This window comes from Oncorhynchus masou, chromosome 2 (assembly GCF_036934945.1).
Source record: "Oncorhynchus masou masou isolate Uvic2021 chromosome 2, UVic_Omas_1.1, whole genome shotgun sequence".
Taxonomy (NCBI): domain Eukaryota; kingdom Metazoa; phylum Chordata; class Actinopteri; order Salmoniformes; family Salmonidae; genus Oncorhynchus; species Oncorhynchus masou.
In genome coordinates, this window is record NC_088213.1 from 23371181 (window position 1) to 23397665 (window position 26485).

At 45.3% G+C, this 26485-nt stretch overlaps 1 protein-coding gene across 2 annotated transcripts in view; it reads right to left on the reverse strand.

Moving 5' to 3' along the window:
- Positions 1-13185: 13185 nt before the first annotated feature.
- Positions 13186-26485, reverse strand: part of LOC135557140 (alpha-ketoglutarate-dependent dioxygenase FTO-like) — a 229162-nt gene continuing 215862 nt past the window's right edge. For both annotated transcript variants that reach the window (XM_064990359.1, XM_064990355.1), the window contains exons 9-10: positions 17018-17158; positions 13186-16314 (exon numbers count right to left, since the gene is read on the reverse strand). In XM_064990359.1, coding sequence (XP_064846431.1) covers positions 16308-16314; positions 17018-17158 — 148 coding nt within the window. In that variant the 3' untranslated portion in view covers positions 13186-16307. The remainder of the gene's footprint in view (positions 16315-17017; positions 17159-26485) is intronic.

A 26485-nucleotide genomic window follows, 5' to 3' on the forward strand; every position in this document is an offset into this window, starting at 1 on the left:
GGAAAGAGAGAGTGTGATAGACAGAAAGAAAGAGAGAAAGAGAGAGAGAAACATAGGGGGTGAGAAAGAGAGAGATAGAAAGAGAGAGAGAGTGATAGACGGAAAGAAAGAGAGAAAGAGAGAGAGAAACATAGGGGGAGAGAAAGAGAGAGATAGAAAGAGAGAGAGAGTGATAGACAGAAAGAAAGAGAGAAAGAGAGAGATAGAAAGAGAGGGAGAGAGTGATAGACATAGAAAGAAAGAGAGAAAGAGAGAAAGAGAGAGAGAAACATAGCGTGAGAGAAAGAGAGAGATAGAAAGAGAGAGAGAGTGATAGACATAGAGAGAAAGAGAGAAAGAGAGAGAGAGATAGACATAGAGAGAAAGAGAGAGATAGAAAGAGAGAGAGAGTGATAGACATAGAGAGAAAGAGAGAGAACTAAGTAAAAGACAGACAGAGACATAAAGTACCAGTCAAAAGTTTGGACACACCTACTCATTCAAGGGGTTGTTATTTTTTCAATTTTCTACATTGTAGAATAATAGTGAAGACATCAAAACTATGAAATAACAGATATGGAATCATGTAGTAACCAAAAATTGTTAAACAAATGTTATATTTGAGATTCTTCAAAGTAGCCACCCCTTGCCTTGATGACAGCTTTGCACACTCTTAGTATTCTCTCAACCAGCTTCACAAGGTAGTCACCCGGTATGCATTTCAATTAACAGGTGTGCCTTATTAAAAGTTAATTTGTGGAATTTCTTTCCTTCATAACGCGTTTTAACCAATCAGTTGTGTTGTGACAAGGTAGGGTGGTATACAGAAGATGGCCCTATTTGGTAAAAGACCAAGTCCATATTATGGCAAGAACGGCTCAAATAAGCAAAGAGAAAAGACAGTTACTGTCAGTCAATCCGGAACATCTCAAGAACTTTGACATTTTCTTCCAGTGCAGTCGCAAAAACCATGAAGCGCTATGATGAAACTGTCTCTCATGAGGACCACCACAGCACAGGAAGACCCAGAGTTACCTCTTCTGCAGAGGATAAGTTCAGTAGAGTTACCTGCACCTTAGATTGCGGCCCTAGATAAATGCTTCACAGAGTTCAAGTAACAGACACATCTCAACATCAACTGTTTAGAGGAGACTGCATGAATCAGGCCTTCAAATTGCTGCAAAGAAATCACTAATAAAGGACATCAATAAGAAGAAGAGACTTGTTTGGGCCAAGAGACACGAGCAACAGACATTAGAACAGTGGAAATCTGTCCTTCGGTCTGATGAGTCCATATTTGAGATTTTTGGTTCAACTGCCATGTCTTTGTGAGACACAGAGTAGGTGAACTGATGATCTCTGCATGTGTGGTTCCCACCGTGAAGCATGGAGGAGGAGGTGTGATGGTGTAGGGGTGCTTTGCTGGTGACACTGTCAGTGATTTATTTATAATTCAAGGTACATTTAAACAGCATAGTTACCACAGCGTGTTTCCAGGAGGATCATTGTGTGTATCAAAGAGGATCATTGTGTGTGTGTCTCAAGGAGGATCATTGTGTGTGTGTCTCAAGGAGGATCATTGTGTGTGTATATCAAGGAGGATCATTGTGTGTGTGTCTCAAGGATGATCATTGTGTGTGTGTCTCTCCAGGAGGATCATTTTGTGTGTGTCTCCGGGAGGATCATTGTGTGTGTGTTTCCAGGAGGATCATAATGTGTATCCAGGAGGATCATTGTGTGTGTCTCCAGGAGGATCATTGTGTGTGTGTGTTTCCAGGAGGATCATTGTGTTTCTCCAGGAGGAACAGTGCTAAGCTTTGCTGCAGTCAGAGGTCATCTCCATCATCTATATTAATGAGCTTTATCATTAGACAGCTCTGTGCCGTAATCCAATATGAGACGACACACACACACATGCACACACACACTCACTCACATACACACACAACCCCCTACTGCCCAGCACAGGGACTGAGCCTCAGTGAGCCCAGGCCTTAAACCACCCACTGGAAGGCAATTAAGAGTTTAACCTGGATGCAGCCTGGTGAATCCAGAGAGAGACTCCTCAGTCTCCAGTCAAATGGAGCAGGACACAGCAGAAAGAGATAGTTGCAGGAGAGGTGGAGAGGTTGTGGAGAGAGGAAGAGAGATGGACACAGAGAGAGAGAGAGAAAAGGAGAGAGACTAAGAGAGATGGAGAGGGTGTGGAGAGAGGAAGAAAGAGAGAGAGAGGGAGAGGGAGAGAGACACGAGAGAGAAAAGGAGAGATAGAAAGAGAGAGAGCGAGAGAGAGAGAGAGAGAGAGAGAGGTAGGTAGGTAGGTAGGTAGGTAGGTAGGTAGGTAGGGAGAGAGATAGAGATAGGTAGAGAGAGAGATAGAGATAGGTAGAGAGAGATAGAGATAGAGATAGGTAGAGAGAGATAGAGATAGAGATAGAGATAGGTAGAGAGAGATAGAGATAGAGATAGGTAGAGAGAGATAGAGATAGGTAGAGGGAGATAGAGTGGTGTTGATGGTATCCTTAATGAAATGATCAAATATACAGACAACAAATTCCAATTGGCTATCCTAAAACTCTTTAACATCATCCTTAGCTCTGACATCTTCCCCAATATTTTGGAACCAAGGACTGATCACCCCAATCCACAAAAGTGGAGACAAGTTTGACCCCAATAACTACCGTGGGATATGCGTCAACAGAAACCTTGGGAAAATCCTCTGCATTATCATTAACAGCAGACTCGTACATTTCCTCAATGAAACCAATGTACTGAGCAAATGTCAAATTGGCTTTTTACCAAATTATCGTACAACAGACCATGTATTCACCCTGCACACCCTAATTGACAACCAAACAAACCAAAACAAAGGCAAAGTCTTCTCATGTTTTGTTAATTTCAAAAAAATCCTTTGACTCAATTTAGCATGAGGGTTTGCTATACAAATCGATGGAAAGTGGTGTTGGGAGTAAAACATACGACATTATAAAATCCATGTACACAAACAACAAGTGTGCGGTTAAAATTGGCAAAAAAAACACACATTTCTTCACACAGGGCCGTGGGATGAGACAGGGATGCAGCTTAAGCCCCACCCTCTTCAACATATATATATATCAACGAACTGGCACAGGCACTAGAAAAGTCTGCAGCACCCGGCCTCACCCTACTAGAATCTGAGGTCCAATGTCTACTGTTTGCTGATGATCTGGTGCTTCTGTCACCAACCAAGGAGAGCCTACAGCAGCACCTAGATATTCTGCACAGATTCTGCCAGACCTGGGTCCTGACAGTAAATCTCAGTAAGACCAAAATAATGGTGTTCCAAAAAAGGTCCAGTCGCCAGGACCACAAATACAAATTTAATCTAGACACTGTTGCCCTAGAGCACACAAAAACTATACATACCTTGGCCTAAACATCAGCACCACAGGTAACTTCCACAAAGCTGTGAACGATCTGAGAGACAAGGCAAGAAGGGCATTCTATGCCATCAAAAGGAACATAAAATTCAACATACCAAATAGGATCTGGTTAAAAATATTTGAATCAGTTATAGAGTTTATTTCCCTTTATGGGTGTGAGGTCTGGGGTCCGCTCACCAACCAAGACTTCACAAAATGGGACAAACACCAATTTTTTTTTTTGAGACTCTGCATGCAGAATTCTGCAAAAATATCCCCTGTGTACAACATAGAACACCAAATAATACATGCAGAGCAGAATTAGGCCGATACCCACTAATTATCAAATTCCAGAAAAGAGACGTTAAATTCTACAACCACCGAAAAGGAAGCAATTCCCACACCTTCCACAACAAAGCCATCACCTACAGAGAGATGAACCTGGAGAAGAGTCCCCTAAGCAAGCTGGTCCTGGGGCTCTGTTCACAAACACAAACACACCCCACAGAGCCCCAAGGCAGCAGCACAATTAGACCCAACCAAATCATGAGAAAACAAAAAGATAATTACTTGACACATTGGAAAGAATCAACAAAGAAAACAGAGCAAATTGGAATGCTATTTGGCCCTAAACAGAGAGTACACAGTGGCAGAAAACCTGTCCACTGTGACTGACCCAACCTTAAGGAAAGCTTTGACTATGTACAGACTTAGTGAGCATAGCCTTGCTATTGAGAAAGGCCGCCGTAGACAGACCTGGCTCTCAAGAGAAGACAGGCTATGTGGTCACTGCCCACAAAATGAGGTGGAAACTGAGCTGCACTTCCTAACCTCCTGTCCAACGTATGACCATATTAGAGAGACATATTTCCCTCAGATTACACAGATCCACAAAGAATTCGAAAACAAATCCAATTTTGATAAACTCCCATATCTACTGGGGGAAATTCCAAAGTGTGCCATCAGAGCAGCAACATTTGTGACCTGTTGTCACAAGGGCAACCAGTGAAGAACAAACACCATTGTAAATACAACCCATATTTATGCTTATTTATTTTCCCTTGTGTTCTTTAACCATTTGTACATTGTTACAACACTGTATATATATATATATATATATATATATATATATATATATATGTCTATATATATATATATACAGTGCCTTGCGAAAGTATTCGGCACCCTTGAACTTTGCAACCTTTTGCCACATTTCAGGCTTCAAACATAAAGATATAAAACTGTATGTTTTTGTGAAGAATCAACAAGTGGGACACAATCATGAAGTGGAACGACATTTATTGGATATTTCCAACTTTTTTAACAAATCAAAAACTGAAAAATTGGGCGTGCAAAATTATTCAGCCCCTTTACTTTCAGTGCAGCAAACTCTCTCCAGAAGTTCAGTGAGGATCTCTGAATGATCCAATGTTGACCTAAATGACTAATGATGATAAATACAATCCACCTGTGTGTAATCAAGTCTCCGTATAAATGCACCTGCACTGTGATAGTCTCAGAGGTCCGTTAAAAGCGCAGAGAGCATCATGAAGAACAAGGAACACACCAGGCAGGTCCGAGATACTGTTGTGAAAAAGTTTAAAGCCGGATTTGGATACAAAAAGATTTCCCAAGCTTTAAACATCCCAAGGAGCACTGTGCAAGCGATAATATTGAAATGGAAGGAGTATCAGACCACTGCAAATCTACCAAGACCTGGCCATCCCTCTAAACTTTCAGCTCATACAAGGAGAAGACTGATCAGAGATGCAGCCAAGAGGCCCATGATCACTCTGGATGAACTGCAGAGATCTACAGCTGAGGTGGGAGACTCTGTCCATAGGACAACAATCAGTCGTATATTGCACAAATCTGGCCTTTATGGAAGAGTGGCAAGAAGAAAGCCATTTCTTAAAGATATCCATAAAAAGTGTTGTTTAAAGTTTGCCACAAGCCACCTGGGAGACACACCAAACATGTGGAAGAAGGTGCTCTGGTCAGATGAAACCAAAATTGAACTTTTTGGCAACAATGCAAAACGTTATGTTTTTTTGCGTAAAAGCAACACAGCTCATCACCCTGAACACACAATCCCCACTGTCAAACATGGTGGTGGCAGCATCATGGTTTGGGCCTGCTTTTCTTCAGCAGGGACAGGGAAGATGGTTAAAATTGATGGGAACATGGATGGAGCCAAATACAGGACCATTCTGGAAGAAAACCTGATGGAGTCTGCAAAAGACCTGAGACTGTGACGGAGATTTGTCTTCCAACGAGACAATGATCCAAAACAAAAAGCAAAATCTATAATGGAATGGTTGAAAAATAAACATATCCAGGTGTTAGAATGGCCAAGTCAAAGTCCAGACCTGAATCAAATCGAGAATCTGTGGAAAGAACTGAAAACTGCTGTTCACAAATGCTCTCCATCCAACCTCACTGAGCTCGAGCTGTTTTGCAAGGAGGAATGGGAAAAAAAAACATCTCTCGATGTGCAAAACTGATAGAGACATACCCCAAGCGACGTACAGCTGTAATCACAGCAAAAGGTGACGCTACAAAGTATTAACTTAAGGGGGCTGAATAATTTTGCACGCCCAATTTTTCAGTTTTTGATTTGTTAAAAAAGTTTTAAATATCCAATAAATGTCGTTCCACTTCATAATTGTGTCCCACTTGTTGTTGATTCTTCACAAAAAAATACAGTTGTATATCTTTATGTTTGAAGCCTGAAATGTGGCAAAAGGTCGCAAAGTTCAAGGGGGCCGAATACTTTCGCAAGGCACTGTATTAGTATAATATGATATTTGCAATATCTTTATTGTTTTGAAATTTCTGTATGTGTAATGTTTACTGTTCATTTTTATTGTTTATTTCACTTTTGTATATTATCTACCTCACTTGCTTTGGCAATGTTAACACATGTTTCCCATGCCTATAAAGCCCCTTGAATTTAATTGATAGAGATAGGTAGAGAGAGATAGAGATAGGTAGAGAGAGACAGAGATATGTCGAGAGACATAGAGATAGGTAGAGAGAGATAGAGATAGGTAGAGAGAGAGCAGCAGTGCTCGGCTAAGCTCAGTGCAGTCAGAGTACCCAGCATCGCCTGGCTGAGAGAAAGGTCATCCCCTCATCCTCTCCAAGGACTCCAAGGACTTCCTTAAATAAAGTCTCCTATCCTGCACTTTCTTGAGCAAACAACCTCCTCCGTTCTTTATTAACTAAATATGAGCCACTCTGACCGGGGGACAAAAATTCAATATTTTCCCCACCAAATATTTAAACCAAGCAAATAAACAGATAAATAAATAGACCTCCCCTGCCGACGGAGGAGGACGGCCAGCCCTCTGGATGTAATTTGACGGCCCAGTTATTTGAAGGACCAGAGCCCACAGCTACTCATTTGAGGACCTGTCAATCAAAGCAAGAGCGAAAAGCGACACCGGTGTTGTCACCATAGAGGTGTGTGTGAAAGGTGTGTGTGTGTTTCTGTGCACACACACACACACACACACACACACACACACACACACACACACACACACACACACACACACACACACACACACACACACACACACATCCTTCTTCAAGGTTGGAGCAGATAAGGTGAGCGTCTCTCCTTATGAATATATCACACCATCCCCCCTCCTCTCATCCCTCTCTCCTCTCCTCCTCTCATCCCCCTCCTCTCCTCCCCTCATCCCCCTCCTCTCCTCCCCCCCTCATCCCCCTCCTCTCCTCTCCTCGCTCTCTCCTCTCCTCCTCTCATCCCCCCTCCTCCCCCTCCTCTCCTCCTCTCATCCCCCTCCTCTCCTCTCCTCCCTCTCTCCTCTCCTCCCTCTCTCCTCTCCTCCTCTCCTCCCCCTCTCTGGGCCACCTATCAAAACATCTTCATGCTGGCCTAATAGCTGGAGCCTTCATGGCGTTGTGTTCGCTGTCCAGGAGATGCATTAAACATGATGACCGTGAGAGAGAAGAGAGGTGCAGCAGCAGAGAGAGTGACTTGTCTCCAGCTGATTAAGTTTTAAACCGCCACGTCAGGTCCGTCCTCTCTGGGGAAACTCACAACACTTTTAGCTTCTTTTTTCTCATCTAAAAAGAGGCTGAGAATTGCTTGGCTAAGGCTGTTTTCTCTCTCTCTCTGGCCAGCCCATCAGGCCCACACATGGCTGCACCCCTGCCCATTCATGTAAAATTCATAGATTAGGGCCTAATGAATTTAGTTCAATTGACTTATTTTCTTATATGAACTGCAACTCATTAAAAACGTTGAATGTTGTTGCATGTTGCTTTTATATTTTTGTTCAGTATACATCTTATCTACTATGCCTGTTTGATGTCACTGGCCTCTTCCTCCTTTATTACAGACACAAATACCCCCCATCAGACAATCCCGCAGGTGAAGAAGCCAGATATGGAGATCCTGGGCTGGGGTGGTTACATGTGGTATGTGGTTGTGAGGCCTGTTGGATGTACTGACAAATTCTCCAAAACGACGTTGGAGGCAGCTTAGGGTAGAGAAATTAATATTTTAATTATCTGGCAACGGATCTGGTGGACATTCCTTCAGTCAGCATGCCAATTGCACGCTCCCTCAAAACTTGAGACATCCCGTCAGTAGAGGATGCCTGGTTATTTAAAAAAAATGCCTTAAATAAGCATGCCCCATTCAAGAAATTTAGAACCAGGAACAGATATAGCCCTTGGTTCTCTCCAGACCTGACTGCCCTTAACCAACACAAAAACATCCTATGGCGTTCTGCATTAGCATCGAACAGCTCCCATGATATGTAACTTTTCAGGGAAGCTTCATACTTCATACTCGTCGCCAAACCCACTGGCTCCAGGTCATCTACAAGACCCTGCTAAGTAAAGTCCCCTCTTATCTCAGCTCGCTGGTCACCATAGCAGCACCCACCTGTAGCACGCGCTCCAGCTGGTCACCCCCAAAACCAATTCTTCCTTTGACCGCCTCTCCTTCCTGTTCTCTGCTGCCAATGACTGGAACGAACTACAAAAATCTCTGGAACTGGAAACACATATCTCCCTCACTAGCTTTAAGCACCAGCTGTCAGAGCAGCTCACAGATTACTGCACCTGTACTGCCCATGTATAATTTAGCCCAAAAAACTACCTCTTCCCTTCCTGTATTTATTTATTTATTTAGCTCCTTTGCACCGCATTATTTCTATTTCTACTTCGCACATTTCTACTTCGCACATTCAAATCTACCATTCCAGTGCTTAACTTGCTATATTGTATTTACTTTGCCACCATGGCCTTTTTTTGCCTTTACCTCCCTTATCTCACCTCATTTGCTCACATTATAAATAGACTTATTTTTCTACTGTATTATTGACTGTATGTTTGTTTTACTCCATGTGTAACTCTGTGTTGTTGTATGTGTCAAACTGCCAGGTCGCAATTGTAAATGAGAACTTGTTCTCAACTTGCCTACCTGGTTAAATAAAGGTTAAATAAAAAAAATAAAAACATCTGTGGCATTGTGTTGTGTGACAAAACCGCACATTTGAAAGTGGCCTTTTATTGTCACCAGCACAAGGTGCACCTGTGTAATGATCATGCTGATTATCTTGGCAAATGAGAAATGCTCACTAACAGGGATGTAAACAAATTTGTGCACAAAATTTGAGAGAAATAAGCTTTTTGTTCGTATGGAAAATGTCAGGGATTTTTCATTTCAGTTCAAGAAACATGGGACCAAAACTTTACATTACATGCGTTTATATTTTTGTTCAGTGTCGATGATGACTCAATTATGCTTGTCTTCTCCTTGCTGTGCTATCTTGGCATAAGTAAATAGAGCCATTCTAATCCCACTAATATGGATGGCAGAGTGCTAACTAGGCTAACACCACTAACTAGGCTAACACCGCTAACTAGGCTAACACCGCTAACTAAGCTAACACTGCCAACTAGGCTAACACCGCTAACTAAGTTAATGCCGCTAAGGAAGTGAGACAGAAATAAGCACAAATGCTACAAACCAACTCAGGGGAACTGGGCTCAAAAAAAAGCTGTGAATCTGAATGAGAGACGAGAGGGAAGTAGAGGGGTCTCTCTGGCCAGGCCCTCAGACAGGCAGAGCCAAGAGGAAAAGCTTGTCAAGCTGAAGAGTGGTGACCAGAGTGATGGAAATGGTAATGTTTTGGAGCAGCAGGCCTCTGGAGCTAAGGGGTCTAGGGCTGGACATGTCCACTGAAGACCCAGCCGGGGAGTTGAGGAAAAAGTGGGTCAGAGGACTTCAGAGCCACTAGTGAAGATCAAGGCTGGAGAGAGAGAGAGAGAGAGAGGCCCTGTAGGACAGACAGGCTGGTGACCAGAGCCAGGCCACAGCAGTGTCCCACAAACATCATATATGCTACTGTTTGACCCTCCCCCCCCCCACACACACACACACACACCCCTTGCCCTCTAGAACTCATTAAAGCCAATAAGCTCTTGCGATCAACATCAACAACACTTAACTTAGACTACCACAAACAGTGCTACCACATTCATCCTAATACGTACTGAACTGAGTGCTTGTGAAACTGTTAGAAGCCATACAGACCCACACACAGACGATGTGAAGTCTAGGGGATGGTTTGTTTAACTTTGAAAAGAGGCTTTGGAATTCAGCAACCCATCTGACCTGGTTGGGCCTTGCAAGGCTGGTAACACTGCTGGGGGTGGAAGAGATACGTGTGTGTGTGTGTGTGTGTGTGTGTGTGTGTGTGTGTGTGTGTGTGTGTGTGTGTGTGTGTGTGTGTGTGTGTGTGTGCATGCGTGTGTGTGTGTGTGTGTACATACAGGAGGCCTATCTGCTAATGAGCTGGTAGACAGGGCTTATGGTTTTGACTGGCCCCCTCATTCCATTAGGAGAGAAACAGGACCTGTATTATGTGCTGATCATGTGGAGGCTGTCCTGTTTCTCTACCTTCCTCAGTAGTCTAATGCTTCTGGGCCTAGCATGGGAGCATGGAGGGGCTGCTCTGGGGAGCTATTGTCACAGACTATAACCCATTCATCAGTCAAGTCAGGAGAGGAGAGGAGAGGAGAGGAGAGGGGGAATGAGAGAGTGAATAGATAAGGCAGACAATGAAGAACAAACAAAAGTCAGTGAAGATGTTGAAATATCTTCTCCATGAGGAATTAGGATTGATGGAGATGAAAACAAAGCATGATCTGTTTTGTACATGAACATACTGGTGAAGAGAGATCATTTATTAAATTGGAAATCACTGCAATTTACCATGACAAATTTACCACTGCAATTTTTAAAGCTATGATATTGGTACAAATAAAACATTATAATTTACCGTATGTCATCAATTAGTTAGAATAGGTCAATAAGTCAATGTTGTGTCGTTGTGTTGACCGGTGTCATTGATAAATGATAATGGGCCAGCCCACTGCTGACAGAGACCTCTGAGTGGTGATACCATCTACCCCTGACTGCTCCTACTATTACTACTGCCTAGGGCCCCCAACCAGCATACAGACGCATGTGCACGCACACACAAACACTCACTTCCAAACCACCCTTTCACCCAATCCCTGGCCACACACACACACACAATACATGTGAAAGGGATATGACCCCAAACCGATACTTTCCACAACACACACCTGGTTATTTTGTCTTCCCTGCCACCTGTTGTTGGTTTAATTGAGGCTGGGTTGGTCTGTTGCCTGCTGACCTGGCCAGAACAATGCATACCTGTGCCTCCCCTCTGGCACAATGCAATTTTCTCTTCAAGTGGGGCCTTTTCCCGGCAGCCCCGGGGCCCGGCCAGGCAGGGGGACAGTGTATACCCAGCTAGGCCCATCCATCACTCAGTCACTCAGCCACTACAGGAAGTAGTTAACATGGCCGACCTATGGGGCTGTTGGACAGGGGAAAACACACAGAACAATGGCCATACTTCATCATCATCTAACCCCATGTACATCAATCAATCAGTCTGCTGTGTTTGCTCAACTAATTCAGCCGGTTCACTCTTGGATCAGGAGGGAGGGAGGGGGTGTGAGAGAGAGATGATGATTATGTTAGTGTTTTGTTCTTCTACATAGAGTCATTGTTAGATCCCACTGAAGTGGTGGGTATCACTATAAATGGGTGGTAACCTCAATACTATACTACATGGAGCTAGCTGTATCTAGACCAGGGTTAAGGGTTGAGAGTGTGCATTAGGTAGTTGGGTAGTGCTGGGTATAGCAGGTCTCCATGGTTGTAACTTAGCTACAGAGTAGACTCTTTCCTCAGCTTGGCTGGGCTTGTGGCTTCAACTGACTGTGTCAACCCAGCAGGCCCTTCCTGGCGGGAGAGGCCTATAAACCTGCATAGGGGTGTATTATTATTTTATGAGTAATTATTCAGTTAAAAAGTCATTTCTACACACCTGTAGTGTGAAACAGCAGCCCTTACATTTGGCTATAGAGACACCTCGTTCCAATTATAACTACCCTTCCAAATATGAACATTTATTGTGTTCATGACTAAATGAAATAAATACAGGGAAGAAATACTCTTCTCGTTTAATGTCTAAGAAATATAGTCACGTACAGTACATCATAGTAGAGAGAGCAAGCTAGACTATGACAGACAGAATGGCCCGTCTATCTGCTTTACAGAGACATGGCTAGGGCTGGGACGGCCTGGCAGAGTAAGTCGATGGACAGAGTGGCCTGAAACCCAGGGGTTAGTTGTGCTGCAGACACACTTGGGCTCATTTGTTTGCCAGTGAAATAGGCCAGTAAATAAGAGGACTTTGTACAGATGGCTGCCAGGGCATCCCATCTATCTGGCAGGGAGAGAGAGAGGCCAGGTGGTGACAGGGCATCCCATCTATCTGGCAGGGAGAGAGAGAGGCCAGGTGGTGACAGGGCATCCCATCTATCTGGCAGGGAGAGAGAGAGGCCAGGTGGTGACAGGGCATCCCATCTATCTGGCAGGGAGAGAGAGAGGCCAGGTGGTGACTCCCATCTATCTGGCAGGGAGAGAGAGAGGCCAGGTGGTGACAGGGCATCCCATCTATCTGGCAGGGAGAGAGAGAGGCCAGGGGGTGACAGGGCATCCCATCTATCTGGCAGGGCGAGAGAGAGGCCAGGGGGTGACAGGGCATCCCATCTATCTGGCAGGGAGAGAGAGAGGCCAGGTGGTGACAGGGCATCCCATCTATCTGGCAGGGAGAGAGAGAGGCCAGGGGGTGACAGGGCATCCCATCTATCTGGCAGGGAGAGAGAGGCCAGGGGGTGACAGGGCATCCCATCTATCTGGCAGGGAGAGAGAGAGGCCAGGGGGTGGTGACAGGGCATCCATCCCATCTATCTGGCAGGGAGAGAGAGAGGCCAGGTGGTGACAGGGCATCCCATCTATCTGGCAGGGAGAGAGAGAGGCCAGGTGGTGACAGGGCATCCCATCTATCTGGCAGGGAGAGAGAGAGGCCAGGTGGTGACAGGGCATCCCATCTATCTGGCAGGGAGAGAGAGAGGCCAGGTGGTGACAGGGCATGCAGGCCAGAGAACTGTAACTCACACTCACCTGACAAATGAGTCTCAATTCACTGCTCACACACACTCTAGGAAAAGGTAAACACACTTAGATAGCCTTCTCACACAGCCTGGTAAATGAAATGTGTACTTGGGTAAATGTGCATGCACACACAAAAGCACAGGCACACACACAAACACACACACGGACACACAGACACACAGCGAGGCCAAAGTGGGATACAGTGTGATGATGAACATGATGCAGGAGTCTTGGACACAACAGAGAGCACCACACAGAGAGGGTCATAAAACACTGTCTTGGTTTATTTACTGCCTTCCTAAAGCTTCAGACAGACAAGCTGAGCTGTGAAACAGAGAGCACATAGTTGTTCAACTCAACAATACAGCCAGTCTACAATCTCAACCTCAGTCAACATACAAAAAGATTAAGCAAGAGAACAACATTTTGGCAACCGTTAACATTTGAAATTGGAAAAACTTCCAGAAGTAAAAAAAACAACAACATTTTTAACACTATATATCAGTTCTACTTCCTGTTGATATAGATAGATATATAAAGAAATTGGTAACACTTCATTTGAACTAAACACCATGATCTCTTCATAACCTTCATAAAAATGTCCTAACCATGTTATAAAGCTTCATACCACGAGTCATAACTTGTCAACACATGCCATAAAGCTTCACAATGACTATGAAGCATTATGCCATGTTCACAACATTGTTCTAAAGGCATTATGGTGTCCAGGTCAAAGAAAGCAGCCCAACTGGTAGCTGGCGGTGGTTTTATTTCGCACCCAGGTTTTCTAAGCAAAATAAATAAATAAAATAAGAATAATTTTTCTATAATTCCCAAGTATTCCCACGCATAATAGAGAGACAATTAATTGTGTACAAATGTAAGCAAGGTTCAAAATGATTACGTTTTAGTCAAATATTATATCTGTTTGGGCTTCTTGGGGTAAATTTGCAGTCAACAAATCATTTGTAATTTGTCCCGTGGCTGAATCAAGTTGATGATCCCTGAAATAAAGTGTTACCAAAAAATAAAAAATAAGGCTGCTCTGCTTGGCTTTGACAACCATCACATTTCACCCATAGCTTCTCTTTCCTGGTTGGTTTTGTCAGAAGCCGTGGATCTGAGTTTCTGGCCTGCAGCGATACAGGGAAAGTGGTGCTCTACAAGCTTTAAGACTAATTAAAAGCCATTGAACAGCTGCAATTATGAAGACAGAGTGGCAGTTGGGATGGGGATCCTTCTATCAGCCACACATTATAGTAGCTGTCTGCCTGGGCTGCCTTTCAGCCCTACACAAACTGCCTGCCTGGGCTGCCTTTCAGCCCTACACAAACTGTCTGCCTGGGCTGCCTTTCAGCCCTACACAAACTGTCTGCCTGGGCTGCCTTTCAGCCCTACACAAACTGTCTGCCTGGGCTGCCTTTCAGCCCTACAGTAGCTGTCTGCCTGGGCTGCCTTTCAGCCCTACAGTAGCTGTCTGCCTGGGCTGCCTTTCAGCCCTACAGTAGCTGTCTGCCTGGGCTGCCTTTCAGTCCTACAGTAGCTGTCTGCCTGGGCTGCCTTTCAGCCCTACAGTAGCTGTCTGCCTGGGCTGCCTTTCAGCCCTACAGTAGCTGTCTGCCTGGGCTGCCTTTCAGTCCTACAGTAGCTGTCTGCCTGGGCTGCCTTTCAGCCCTACAGTAGCTGTCTGCCTGGGCTGCCTTTCAGCCCTACAGTAGCTGTCTGCCTGGGCTGCCTTTCAGCCCTACAGTAGCTGTCTGCCTGGGCTGCCTTTCAGCCCTACAGTAGCTGTCTGCCTGGGCTGCCTTTCAGTCCTACAGTAGCTGTCTGCCTGGGCTGCCTTTCAGTCCTACAGTAGCTGTCTGCCTGGGCTGCCTTTCAGCCCTACAGTAGCTGTCTGCCTGGGCTGCCTTTCAGCCCTACAGTAGCTGTCTGCCTGGGCTGCCTTTCAGCCCTACAGTAGCTGTCTGCCTGGGCTGCCTTTCAGCCCTACAGTAGCTGTCTGCCTGGGCTGCCTTTCAGTCCTACAGTAGCTGTCTGCCTGGGCTGCCTTTCAGCCCTACAGTAGCTGTCTGCCTGGGCTGCCTTTCAGTCCTACAGTAGCTGTCTGCCTGGGCTGCCTTTCAGCCCTACAGTAGCTGTCTGCCTGGGCTGCCTTTCAGCCCTACAGTAGCTGTCTGCCTGGGCTGCCTTTCAGCCCTACAGTAGCTGTCTGCCTGGGCTGCCTTTCAGCCCTACAGTAGCTGTCTGCCTGGGCTGCCTTTCAGCCCTACAGTAGCTGTCTGCCTGGGCTGCCTTTCAGCCCTACAGTAGCTGTCTGCCTGGGCTGCCTTTCAGCCCTACAGTAGCTGTCTGCCTGGGCTGCCTTTCAGCCCTACAGTAGCTGTCTGCCTGGGCTGCCATTTCAGCTCTACAGAGCAGACTAGAGACATGCCTGCAGAGAGAGACCTGCCTACTAGACTCTCATGTCATTTCCTCCCTAACACAAACATCTCCCAGCCCTGCTACAGGCCCTATCCCTATCATACTGCTTCACACATATACAATATCACATACTGTAAATACTGCAGTGGCACACATTCAACCACACACACACACACATTCAACCACACACACACACACACACACACACACACACACACACACACACACACACACACACACACACACACACACACACACACACACACACACACACACACACACGGTCAGTCACATCTTAGTAACACAAAGTCATGCCCTGGGAGATTCTGAACAAGAAAGTCGTGAAATACAGGAAGTGAATGGACATTAGGATACAACAGTATAATTAGAACAACATTGAGTTAGAAACAGAAAGTATAAATGTACTACAGATATAGGATTTTAATTTGATCACCCTGTTGTTGCAGGAAATTTTAACCCCTACAAAAATGTCTGGTCAAATTAAGATCCTACATCTGTATGACTATTTGTCATATCCATACACAAAGCTGGTTAAATGTAGAAACAGAACATTCATTTAAATAATACATTCCTACACATTCAGTTTTAATTCTGCAGGTTATCCACATTACCATTGTGAGACAAGTTCCAATACCAGCTATAGCATGTTAGCAAAGCACTACTCAGGGTTCCATCCTCATGTTGCAGCCATGTTGAGTCAATCCAAGCAAAGCTATATGAGACTGGTTTGGGCGGGGTGGGGCGAGGTATAGGGTTGGGTGGAGTTCAGGGTGGGCTGGGGTGGGGAAGTCTACCCCCATTGGAGGACGTTGACACCATCAGGAGTTGGTAGGTCCTGTTCTCCTCTGTCGTCTGTCCTCACGATAGAGGCTGTTCAGATGACGGGGTGACTCTCTCGCTCTCTTTCTCCTTCTCTTTACTTTGTGTCCCATCCGTCACATCCTGACAGGAGGAAAGAAAACACAAGCCCAGTCATTCCTCCATCCATCTATTCACAGCCCATCCAGTCACTCACTCCGTCTGTATGACAACAAGTCATTGAGATGTCAGAGTGCAGGCAGGGCCGGGACCCGGCCACACACTGTAATTAACACACAGACTGAAGGAGCCAAAGTCTGCATTCCAAATGGCACCCTATTACCCTTATAGTGGGCTACTCTGGACCAGGGCCCATAGATATCAGGTCAAATGGAGCGCGCTACATGGGGAATAGGGTGCCATTTGGGAAACATCTACTGAGCCAATCAGAGACCCATGGTGGCTATGAAAAGGCCAGCGTACTGCAGAGTAATGTCTGCTGAGTTTAAATGCCAACAGGATGGGATAATTCAACTGTATTTCTGACTAAGGAAGAGAACTGCTGACCAGAGAGGCAGCAGATACAGAAAATAGGGTGGTGGCAACACCACGTAGGTCTATGAAGGAGATGGTTAAGTATTGTTGTATGGTGACAGGACAATCAAAGAGCTACAGGGAGGTATGCAGACTCATATAAGTGAGTTATTTAAGTGTGTGTGTGTGTGTGTGTGTGTGTGTGTGTGTGTGTGTGTGTGTGTGTGTGTGTGTGTGTGTGTGTGTGTGTGTGTGTGTGTGTGTGTGTGTGTGTGTGTGTGGGTGAGTCCGCTTATGTGTGTCTGCGACTGACCTCCAGAGGAGTGACTCCACCCTGTTGATGATGTCAGCCAGGTCAAAGGGCAGAGGCATGCTGGGGTCGTCGTCAGCCCAAAACGGCCGGTCCACGGGGGCCTCTTCTGGGGGCAGGGTCTGGGCCAGGCTGGAATGGCACCTGGAGGGACAGACAAGGACAGGAAATAACAGGACAGGTCAGACACTCCTCTGGACATAAATCACCTCCTATACAGACGCCACCATCATTACACATTGTTACACAGAAGCAATGTAAATCAACAGTGGTGGTTCACGGTATAACAAAGAAAATGAGATCTGTATCTGACTGATAGTGAGTTTGAGCAGATCACACAATAACGGGAGGTAATTGTTGGGTGAGTGTGGAGTGTGTTTTCTGTAAACACACAGGGAGGACCAATGTGTGTTTGACCAGGAGGCAGTGGGCTTGTGTTTCCTCTCCTGTTCTCTTTATGACTTCCAATAGACTGGTCCCTATTAGACCTTTCAGGGTGTAGGGCTCTGTCTGTCTGTCTGTCTGTCTGTCTGTCTGTCTGTCTGTCTGTCTGTTTGTCTGTCTGTCTGTCTGTCTGTCTGTCTGTGTCTGTGTCTGTGTGTGTGTGTGTGTGTGTGTGTGTGTGACCTGATGAGTCAGGAATGTTTTGTAAGTAGCCCTACATGGGTGTGTGATCAGTGTGTGTTGTGGTTTAAACCGTCAATATGATGACAAAGCAACAGTATCCTCAGTGATTAATGCTCCAGTCATTTTCACACAGCCAGATGGTTTCTCTGAAAAGCCCTCTCCTTTCATCCAGTCAGAACAAGAGACAGATAGAGAAACAGCCCTCTGATGTTATTACATGGTGTTTCTACAGTCTCTACATTATATGATTAATGGATTATGACTTCTACTGTTTCCACCACCTAGTCTGTTGGATCAAAATGGATACCAAAGCATCACGGTATGAGACGTCTCAGTAGGAATCAGTATTGTATTTACACAGGTGACTTGGTGGCAGTCTGGACTGTCAATGTAAATCTGTCTTCCATAGTGACAGATGAGGCTGACCCCTGACCTGGAAGTGAAGGAGGGGATGGGTGGGAGGGGCCAGTGGTGAGGGGTTGTGGTCATAGTTACTCCTTACTTCACGATCTCCTCCTCCTCCTTCTGAAAAAGAAGCTGGTTGGTGTCTGACTCCCTGACACCCTACCTCCCCATCCCTACCCCAGGCATCCTGCTTCCCCCTGCCTCCCCACCCCCCTACAGTCTCTGGGGTCCCTAACAGGGAGGTGTGTGTTATGGATGTGACGGGGAGGTCGTTAATGTGGCCAGGGAACAGGCAGTCCAGGCCATCCCTGCCTCAATTGGCCGTTCTATATTTCAACCAAGGGCCACTTAATGCTGGAGTAGTTGTTCAGCTAAGTGGTACCATTCAGCTGTGGTCTAACCCTCTGATAGGTAGTGCATTACACCAAGAGGACGCTATTAACATACACCATCCACATATATCTTCCAGGCCTCAGATCAGGGGCCTGATAATAGAATGTGTTAACATGCTCTAAGTACCATTATGTAGCAGATGACTTGATAAATAATAGGATCAGCTGACCTTGGGGCTGCGTGACAAGACATGGGTCTAAATGTTCTCATGATTTATTTAGGGGCAGAATTACAGGAAGCGCCACATCAGAGAGGACGACAGACACGCCAGGCATACATATAGAACTGGATGAAGAGAGACACAGACACACAGAGAATAGAGGGACGCCTCACACGCACACGTTCTGCTGACATCAGCGGACCGACACCAAAGGCCATGGGAACACAGTGCCGTTTGAGTTTGAGAGTAAATGAACTATTCATGTTAGACTGGTACAATAGAAAACACTGGCCTCTTTCCGGCTGTCCTGAACGAGGATATGAAGATGGACCATGTAAATATGTGGTGAAGCTCATTATGTGGTAATACTGTACTCATCTGACAGAGAATCTAACCGGATTAAACTGGAGAGGTCTGTTTAACCAGAGATGCAGTAGTTATGAGGATGAGAGTTGTGTGAAATATAATAGAGGCAAGGACATTCAACCCACCACCTCCATCCAATAGCTGCAAATACCACACCTTCACTTAACCGCTAAAATGGAATGAAAAAATTCAATATCTAGTCTGGTACCTTAAACTCTCATAGAAATGCATTGTGAGCCACAGCACTATATACATTCTCACAAATCACCACTTTCCCCTGGGAAAACAGCACCTTAAAGGTAAGGTCAAAGACAAAGAGGAGGGAGAGCGGGATGGAGAAAGAGAGGCAGAGCTAGAGGACTAGGAGTGTGTTTGTGAGTCTACAGTGTTCCAACGGATTAACCCTAGACAGATATGGGCTAACTATCCCATCTGGTGCTCTCTCGCCCACTCGCTCAGGAGAGATTGGCAATACAATCACTCATTTCAATTTGCCCTGAAACCCTATAGCCCGGCAGGCCTGCTCAAATAGTATGCTAATGTGAAAGGAATCTGAGCTTCTATCGCCTTTTATTCCACAGAGGCCTTCCATAGTGCAGCCACACACTGCACTTGAACTGTTCTGTCTGCCTGCCTCCTAAAGGCACCCTATTCCCCATATAGTGCACTACTTTTGATCAGAGTCCTTTAGCCCTGGTTCAAAGTAGTGCACTAAATAGTGAATAGGATGCCATTTGGGCCGCAGAGTCTGTGGCAAGGAGGGGGCTATAGGGCTCTAGCTGGCGGAGAAGCTCACCATAGGACCCAGGCTCCGGCCCCACACTGCTCTGCTCAAACTAACCACTTTAGCTAAAGTGAGTGTTAATTATGGACAGGCAAAGCAGTCAATAAAGGGTTAATGTAAAAGTCAAAGGATAAATTCCTTTAAGCATTGCATCATTCCACCATCTCCGCGACCGACACGGTGCTCGCAGGTCTCTCCTAATCAATACGTTTTACTGTAATGCGCTCCCCATCGATTTCCCCGTGGCTCAGCCCTCCCTCCTCAGCCCACTCACCGCCCTGCCTGGTAAAGAAAGGAGAGAGAGAGGGAGAGAGAGAGAGGGAGAGAAAGAGAGGAGGAAGAAAAAGAAATCCATTGCTGCAAGTAAATAAAACGATTAACCTCTGCTACACTTTGTTTTCTCTCTCTCTCTATTTGTTGGGAGTGCCTGGCTGGTCCAGAGATCAACATGATCAGCATCAGGAACCCTCCATCTCTCTCTCTCTCTATTTGTTGGGAGTGCCTGGCTGGTCCAGAGATCAACATGATCAGCATCAGGAACCCTCCATCTCTCTCTCTCTCTCTCTCTATTTGTTGGGAGTGCCTGGCTGGTCCAGAGATCAACATGATCAGCATCAGGAACCCTCCATCTCTCTCTCTCTCTATTTGTTGGGAGTGCCTGGCTGGTCCAGAGATCAACATGATCAGCATCAGGAACCCTCCACCTCTCTCTCTCTCTCTCTCTATTTGTTGGGAGTGCCTGGCTGGTCCAGAGATCAACATGATCAGCATCAGGAACCCTCCATCTCTCTCTCTCTCTCTCTCTCTCTCTCTCTCTCTCTCTCTCTCTCTATTTGTTGGGAGTGCCTGGCTGGTCCCGAGATCAACATGATCAGCATCAGGAACCCTCCACCTCTCTCTCTCTCTCTCTCTATTTGTTGGGAGTGCCTGGCTGGTCCAGAGATCAACATGATCAGCATCAGGAACCCTCCATCTCTCTCTCTCTCTCTCTCTCTCTATTTGTTGGGAGTGCCTGGCTGGTACAGAGATCAACATGATCAGCATCAGGAACCCTCCATCTCTCTCTCTCTCTCTCTCTCTCTCTCTCTCTCTCTCTCTCTCTCTCTATTTGTTGGGAGTGCCTGGCTGGTCCCGAGATCAACATGATCAGCATCAGGAACCCTCCATCTCTCTCTCTCTCTCTCTCTCTCTCTCTCTCTATTTGTTGGGAGTGCCTGGCTGGTCCAGAGATCAACATGATCAGCATCAGGAACCCTCCATCTCTCTCTCTCTCTATTTGTTGGGAGTGCCTGGCTGGTCCAGAGATCAACATGATCAGCATCAGGAACCCTCCATCTCTCTCTCTCTCTCTCTATTTGTTGGGAGTGCCTGGCTGGTCCAGAGATCAACATGATCAGCATCAGGAACCCTCCATCTCTCCACTAGCCATGTAATTGTGCTGAGTCTACTCCTGCCACCAGGGCCATACATTAAAAGCCTCTCTGCTCTTAACAGGATGGACAGCCGCCTAATAGACAACGTCAGTGCTTCCGACTCATGCAATTACACTGATAAATGCCACGATTGTGTCAGGCCAAGTGGAAAAAAAGCAGGCTAACATAGATAGCAGACAACACTTATTGTGTTATTGCTACAGGAGATCATTTGTAACCACACATGGGAGTAAATGGAGACTGTTTGATAAAGACATTATGTACGGAATAGGTAGGGTGGGGTTGCTGCCTGATTGAAATGCCTTTTAAGGAGATGGGTTGTGATATCTCTCGTTGTGTGTGTGTTTGTGTGTGTGTGTGTGTGTGTGTGTGTGTGTGAGAGAGAGAGAGCCTCAGTTCACCTGGTTCCTCATTTTCTCCCCTACACCCACAGTTCAGTCCTTTACAACTCTGCAGGTGTGAGGTTTTACGGCCTTGCCAGCGAAGCCACAAACCAGAGAATGCAATCAAACAAGTCATGCAGAAACAGGCATGTGTCTCATAAATTCAGACGAGCCGCCGAAGGTGATGTACGCAATCATGTTGCCCAGGATGACAGCAGTTCAGCGGGCATGTCTCGCCTGTACCTGCACACATCTCTGTCTTGTGTAAGAGTCAGTGGAACTGTGTGGAGTCATGTACTATACTGTAAGGTTCAGGGGGCATGTCTCGCCTGTACCTGCACACATCTCTGTCTTGTGTAAGAGTCAGTGGAACTGTGTGGAGTCATGTACTATACTGTAAGGTTCAGGGGGCATGTCTCGCCTGTACCTGCACACATCTCTGTCTTGTGTAAGAGTCAGTGGAACTGTGTGGAGTCATGTACTATACTGTAAGGTTCAGGGGTATGTCTCGCCTGTACCTGCACACATCTCTGTCTTGTGTAAGAGTCAGTGGAACTGTGTGGAGTCATGTACTATACTGTAAGGTTCAGGGGGCATGTCTCGCCTGTACCTGCACACATCTCTGTCTTGTGTAAGAGTCAGTGGAACTGTGTGGAGTCATGTACTATACTGTAAGGTTCAGTGGTAACTGTGTGGAGTCATGTACTATACTGTAAGGTTCAGTGGTAACTGTGTGGAGTCATGTACTATACTGTAAGGTTCAGTGGTAACTGTGTGGAGTCATGTACTATACTGTAAGGTTCAGGGGGCATGTCTCGCCTGTACCTGCACACATCTCTGTCTTGTGTAAGAGTCAGTGGAACTGTGTGGAGTCATGTACTATACTGTAAGGTTCAGTGGTAACTGTGTAGAGTCATGTACTATACTGTAAGGTTCAGTGGTAACTGTGTAGAGTCATGTACTATACTGTATATACTGTAAGGTTCAGGGGTAACTGTGTGGAGTCATGTACTATACTGTAGGGTTCAGGGGTAACTGTGTGGAGTCATGTACTATACTGTATATACTGTAAGGTTCAGGGGTAACTGTGTGGAGTCATGTACTATACTGTAAGGTTCAGTGGTAACTGTGTGGAGTCATGTACTATACTGTAAGGTTCAGTGGTAACTGTGTAGAGTCATGTACTATACTGTATATACTGTAAGGTTCAGGGGTAACTGTGTGGAGTCATGTACTATACTGTAAGGTTCAGTGGTAACTGTGTAGAGTCATGTACTATACTGTAAGGTTCAGTGGTAACTGTGTAGAGTCATGTACTATACTGTATATTCTGTAAGGTTCAGGGGTAACTGTGTGGAGTCATGTACTATACTGTAAGGTTCAGGGGTAACTGTGTAGAGTCATGTACTATACTGTAAGGTTCAGGGGTAACTGTGTGGAGTCATGTACTATACTGTAAGGTTCAGGGGTAACTGTGTGAGTCATGTACTATACTGTAAGGTTCAGGGTAACTGTGTGGAGTCATGTACTATACTGTAAGGTTCAGGGGTAACTGTGTAGAGTCATGTACTATACTGTAAGGTTCAGGGGTAACTGTGTGGAGTCATGTACTATACTGTAAGGTTCAGGGGTAACTGTGTGGAGTCATGTACTATACTGTAAGGTTCAGGGGTAACTGTGTGGAGTCATGTACTATACTGTTCAGGGGTAACTGTGTGGAGTTGTACTATACTGTAAGGTTCAGGGTAACTGTGTGGAGTCATGTACTATACTGTAAGGTTCAGGGGTAACTGTGTAGAGTCATGTACTGTACTGTAAGGTTCAGTGGTAACTGTGTAGAGTCATGTACTATACTGTAAGGTTCAGTGGTAACTGTGTAGAGTCATGTACTATACTGTATATACTGTAAGGTTCAGTGGTAACTGTGTAGAGTCATGTACTGTACTGTAAGGTTCAGGGGTAACTGTGTAGTGTCATGTACTGTACTGTAAGGTTCAGGGGTAACTGTGTAGAGTCATGTACTGTACTGTAAGGTTCAGGGGTAACTGTGTAGAGTCATGTACTATACTGTAAGGTTCAGTGGTAACTGTGTAGAGTCATGTACTGTACTGTAAGGTTCAGTGGTAACTGTGTAGAGTCATGTACTATACTGTAAGGTTCAGTGGTAACTGTGTAGAGTCATGTACTATACTGTATATACTGTAAGGTTCAGTGGTAACTGTGTAGAGTCATGTACTGTACTGTAAGGTTCAGGGGTAACTGTGTAGAGTCATGTACTGTACTGTAAGGTTCAGTGGTAACTGTGTAGAGTCATGTACTGTACTGTAAGGTTCAGGGGTAACTGTGTAGAGTCATGTACTATACTGTAAGGTTCAGTGGTAACTGTGTAGAGTCATGTACTGTACTGTAAGGTTCAGTGGTAACTGTGTAGAGTCATGTACTATACTGTAAGGTTCAGTGGTAACTGTGTAGAGTCATGTACTATACTGTATATACTGTAAGGTTCAGTGGTAACTGTGTAGAGTCATGTACTATACTGTAAGGTTCAGTGGTAACTGTGTAGAGTCATGTACTATACTGTATATACTGTAAGGTTCAGGGGTAACTGTGTAGAGTCATGTACTGTACTGTAAGGTTCAGTGGTAACTGTGTAGAGTCATGTACTATACTGTAAGGTTCAGTGGTAACTGTGTAGAGTCATGTACTATACTGTAAGGTTCAGTGGTAACTGTGTAGAGTCATGTACTATACTGTAAGGTTCAGTGGTAACTGTGTAGAGTCATGTACTATACTGTATATACTGTAAGGTTCAGGGGTAACTGTGTAGAGTCATGTACTATACTGTAAGGTTCAGTGGTAACTGTGTAGAGTCATGTACTATACTGTAAGGTTCAGTGGTAACTGTGTAGAGTCATGTACTATACTGTATATACTGTAATATACTGGTTCAGGGGTAACTGTGTAGAGTCATGTACTATACTGTAAGGTTCAGTGGTAACTGTGTAGAGTCATGTACTGTACTGTAAGGTTCAGTGGTAACTGTGTAGAGTCATGTACTATACTGTAAGGTTCAGTGGTAACTGTGTAGAGTCATGTACTATACTGTAAGGTTCAGTGGTAACTGTGTAGAGTCATGTACTATACTGTAAGGTTCAGGGGTAACTGTGTAGAGTCATGTACTATACTGTAAGGTTCAGTGGTAACTGTGTGGAGTCATGTACTATACTGTAAGGTTCAGTGGTAACTGTGTAGAGTCATGTACTATACTGTAAGGTTCAGTGGTAACTGTGTAGAGTCATGTACTATACTGTATATACTGTAAGGTTCAGTGGTAACTGTGTAGAGTCATGTACTATACTGTAAGGTTCAGGGGTAACTGTGTAGAGTCATGTACTATACTGTAAGGTTCAGGGGGCATGTCTCGCCTGTACCTGCACACATCTCTGTCCAGTGTAAGGTTCAGTGGTAACTGTGTGGAGTCATGTACTATACTGTAAGGTTCAGTGGTAACTGTGTGGAGTCATGTACTATACTGTAAGGTTCAGGGGTAACTGTGTGGAGTCATGTACTATACTGTATATACTGTAAGGTTCAGGGGTAACTGTGTAGAGTCATGTACTATACTGTAAGGTTCAGTGGTAACTGTGTAGAGTCATGTACTATACTGTATATACTGTAAGGTTCAGGGGTAACTGTGTAGAGTCATGTACTATACTGTAAGGTTCAGGGGTAACTGTGTAGAGTCATGTACTGTACTGTATATACTGTAAGGTTCAGGGGTAACTGTGTAGAGTCATGTACTATACTGTAAGGTTCAGGGGTAACTGTGTAGAGTCATGTACTGTACTGTATATACTGTAAGGTTCAGGGGTAACTGTGTAGAGTCATGTACTATACTGTAAGGTTCAGGGGTAACTGTGTGGAGTCATGTACTATACTGTAAGGTTCAGGGGTAACTGTGTAGAGTCATGTACTATACTGTAAGGTTCAGTGGTAACTGTGTAGAGTCATGTACTATACTGTAAGGTTCAGGGGTAACTGTGTAGAGTCATGTACTATACTGTATATACTGTAAGGTTCAGGGGTAACTGTGTAGAGTCATGTACTATACTGTAAGGTTCAGGGGTAACTGTGTAGAGTCATGTACTGTACTGTAAGGTTCAGTGGTAACTGTGTAGAGTCATGTACTATACTGTAAGGTTCAGTGGTAACTGTGTGGAGTCATGTACTATACTGTAGGGTTCAGGGGGCATGTCTCGCCTGTACCTGCACACATCTCTGTCTGTGTGGAGTCAGTGGAACTGTGTGGAGTCATGTACTATACTGTAAGGTTCAGTGGTAACTGTGTGGAGTCATGTACTATACTGTAAGGTTCAGTGAGGCTGCGTGGTATGGAGCCTGTGCTCTTTAATTTGCCCACAGGCCTCGTGGGGTCAAGCCCCACAGTGGTAGGTACAGCAGAGCGTGGGTAGGGCAACGTCCCAACAGCTTCCTCAGGATCAATCCACTGACCACTATTGTCTGCAGACAGACTGTGCTGACTGTGCTCTCCGTGAGTGTATGAGGTGGGTGACTGTGGAGGAGAGGAATAGGGGGAGCGGGCGGGGCATCAAATGCGTGACATATGTTCCTTTCATTTTGACTCCTTTTAAAGAGCCCCTGCTAATAAAACTAACATCTGATCCCTCTAATTAATGGCTGTGGAAAACACGCAAATGCCTTTTGGTCGGGAGCAGGACACACACACACAACCCCCCCACCCAGGGAGGTGCTGCTTATAACAATGAGGGATCTACCTTTGGGTGGGACGCCCCGCCACCCCACCACAGCCAGACTCAGACCCTGTGAGGTCCCCTTCCATCCAGCTACAGTCTGATGTGCGTCTGCTCATTAAACCACATGAAACAAATAGGAGACTTT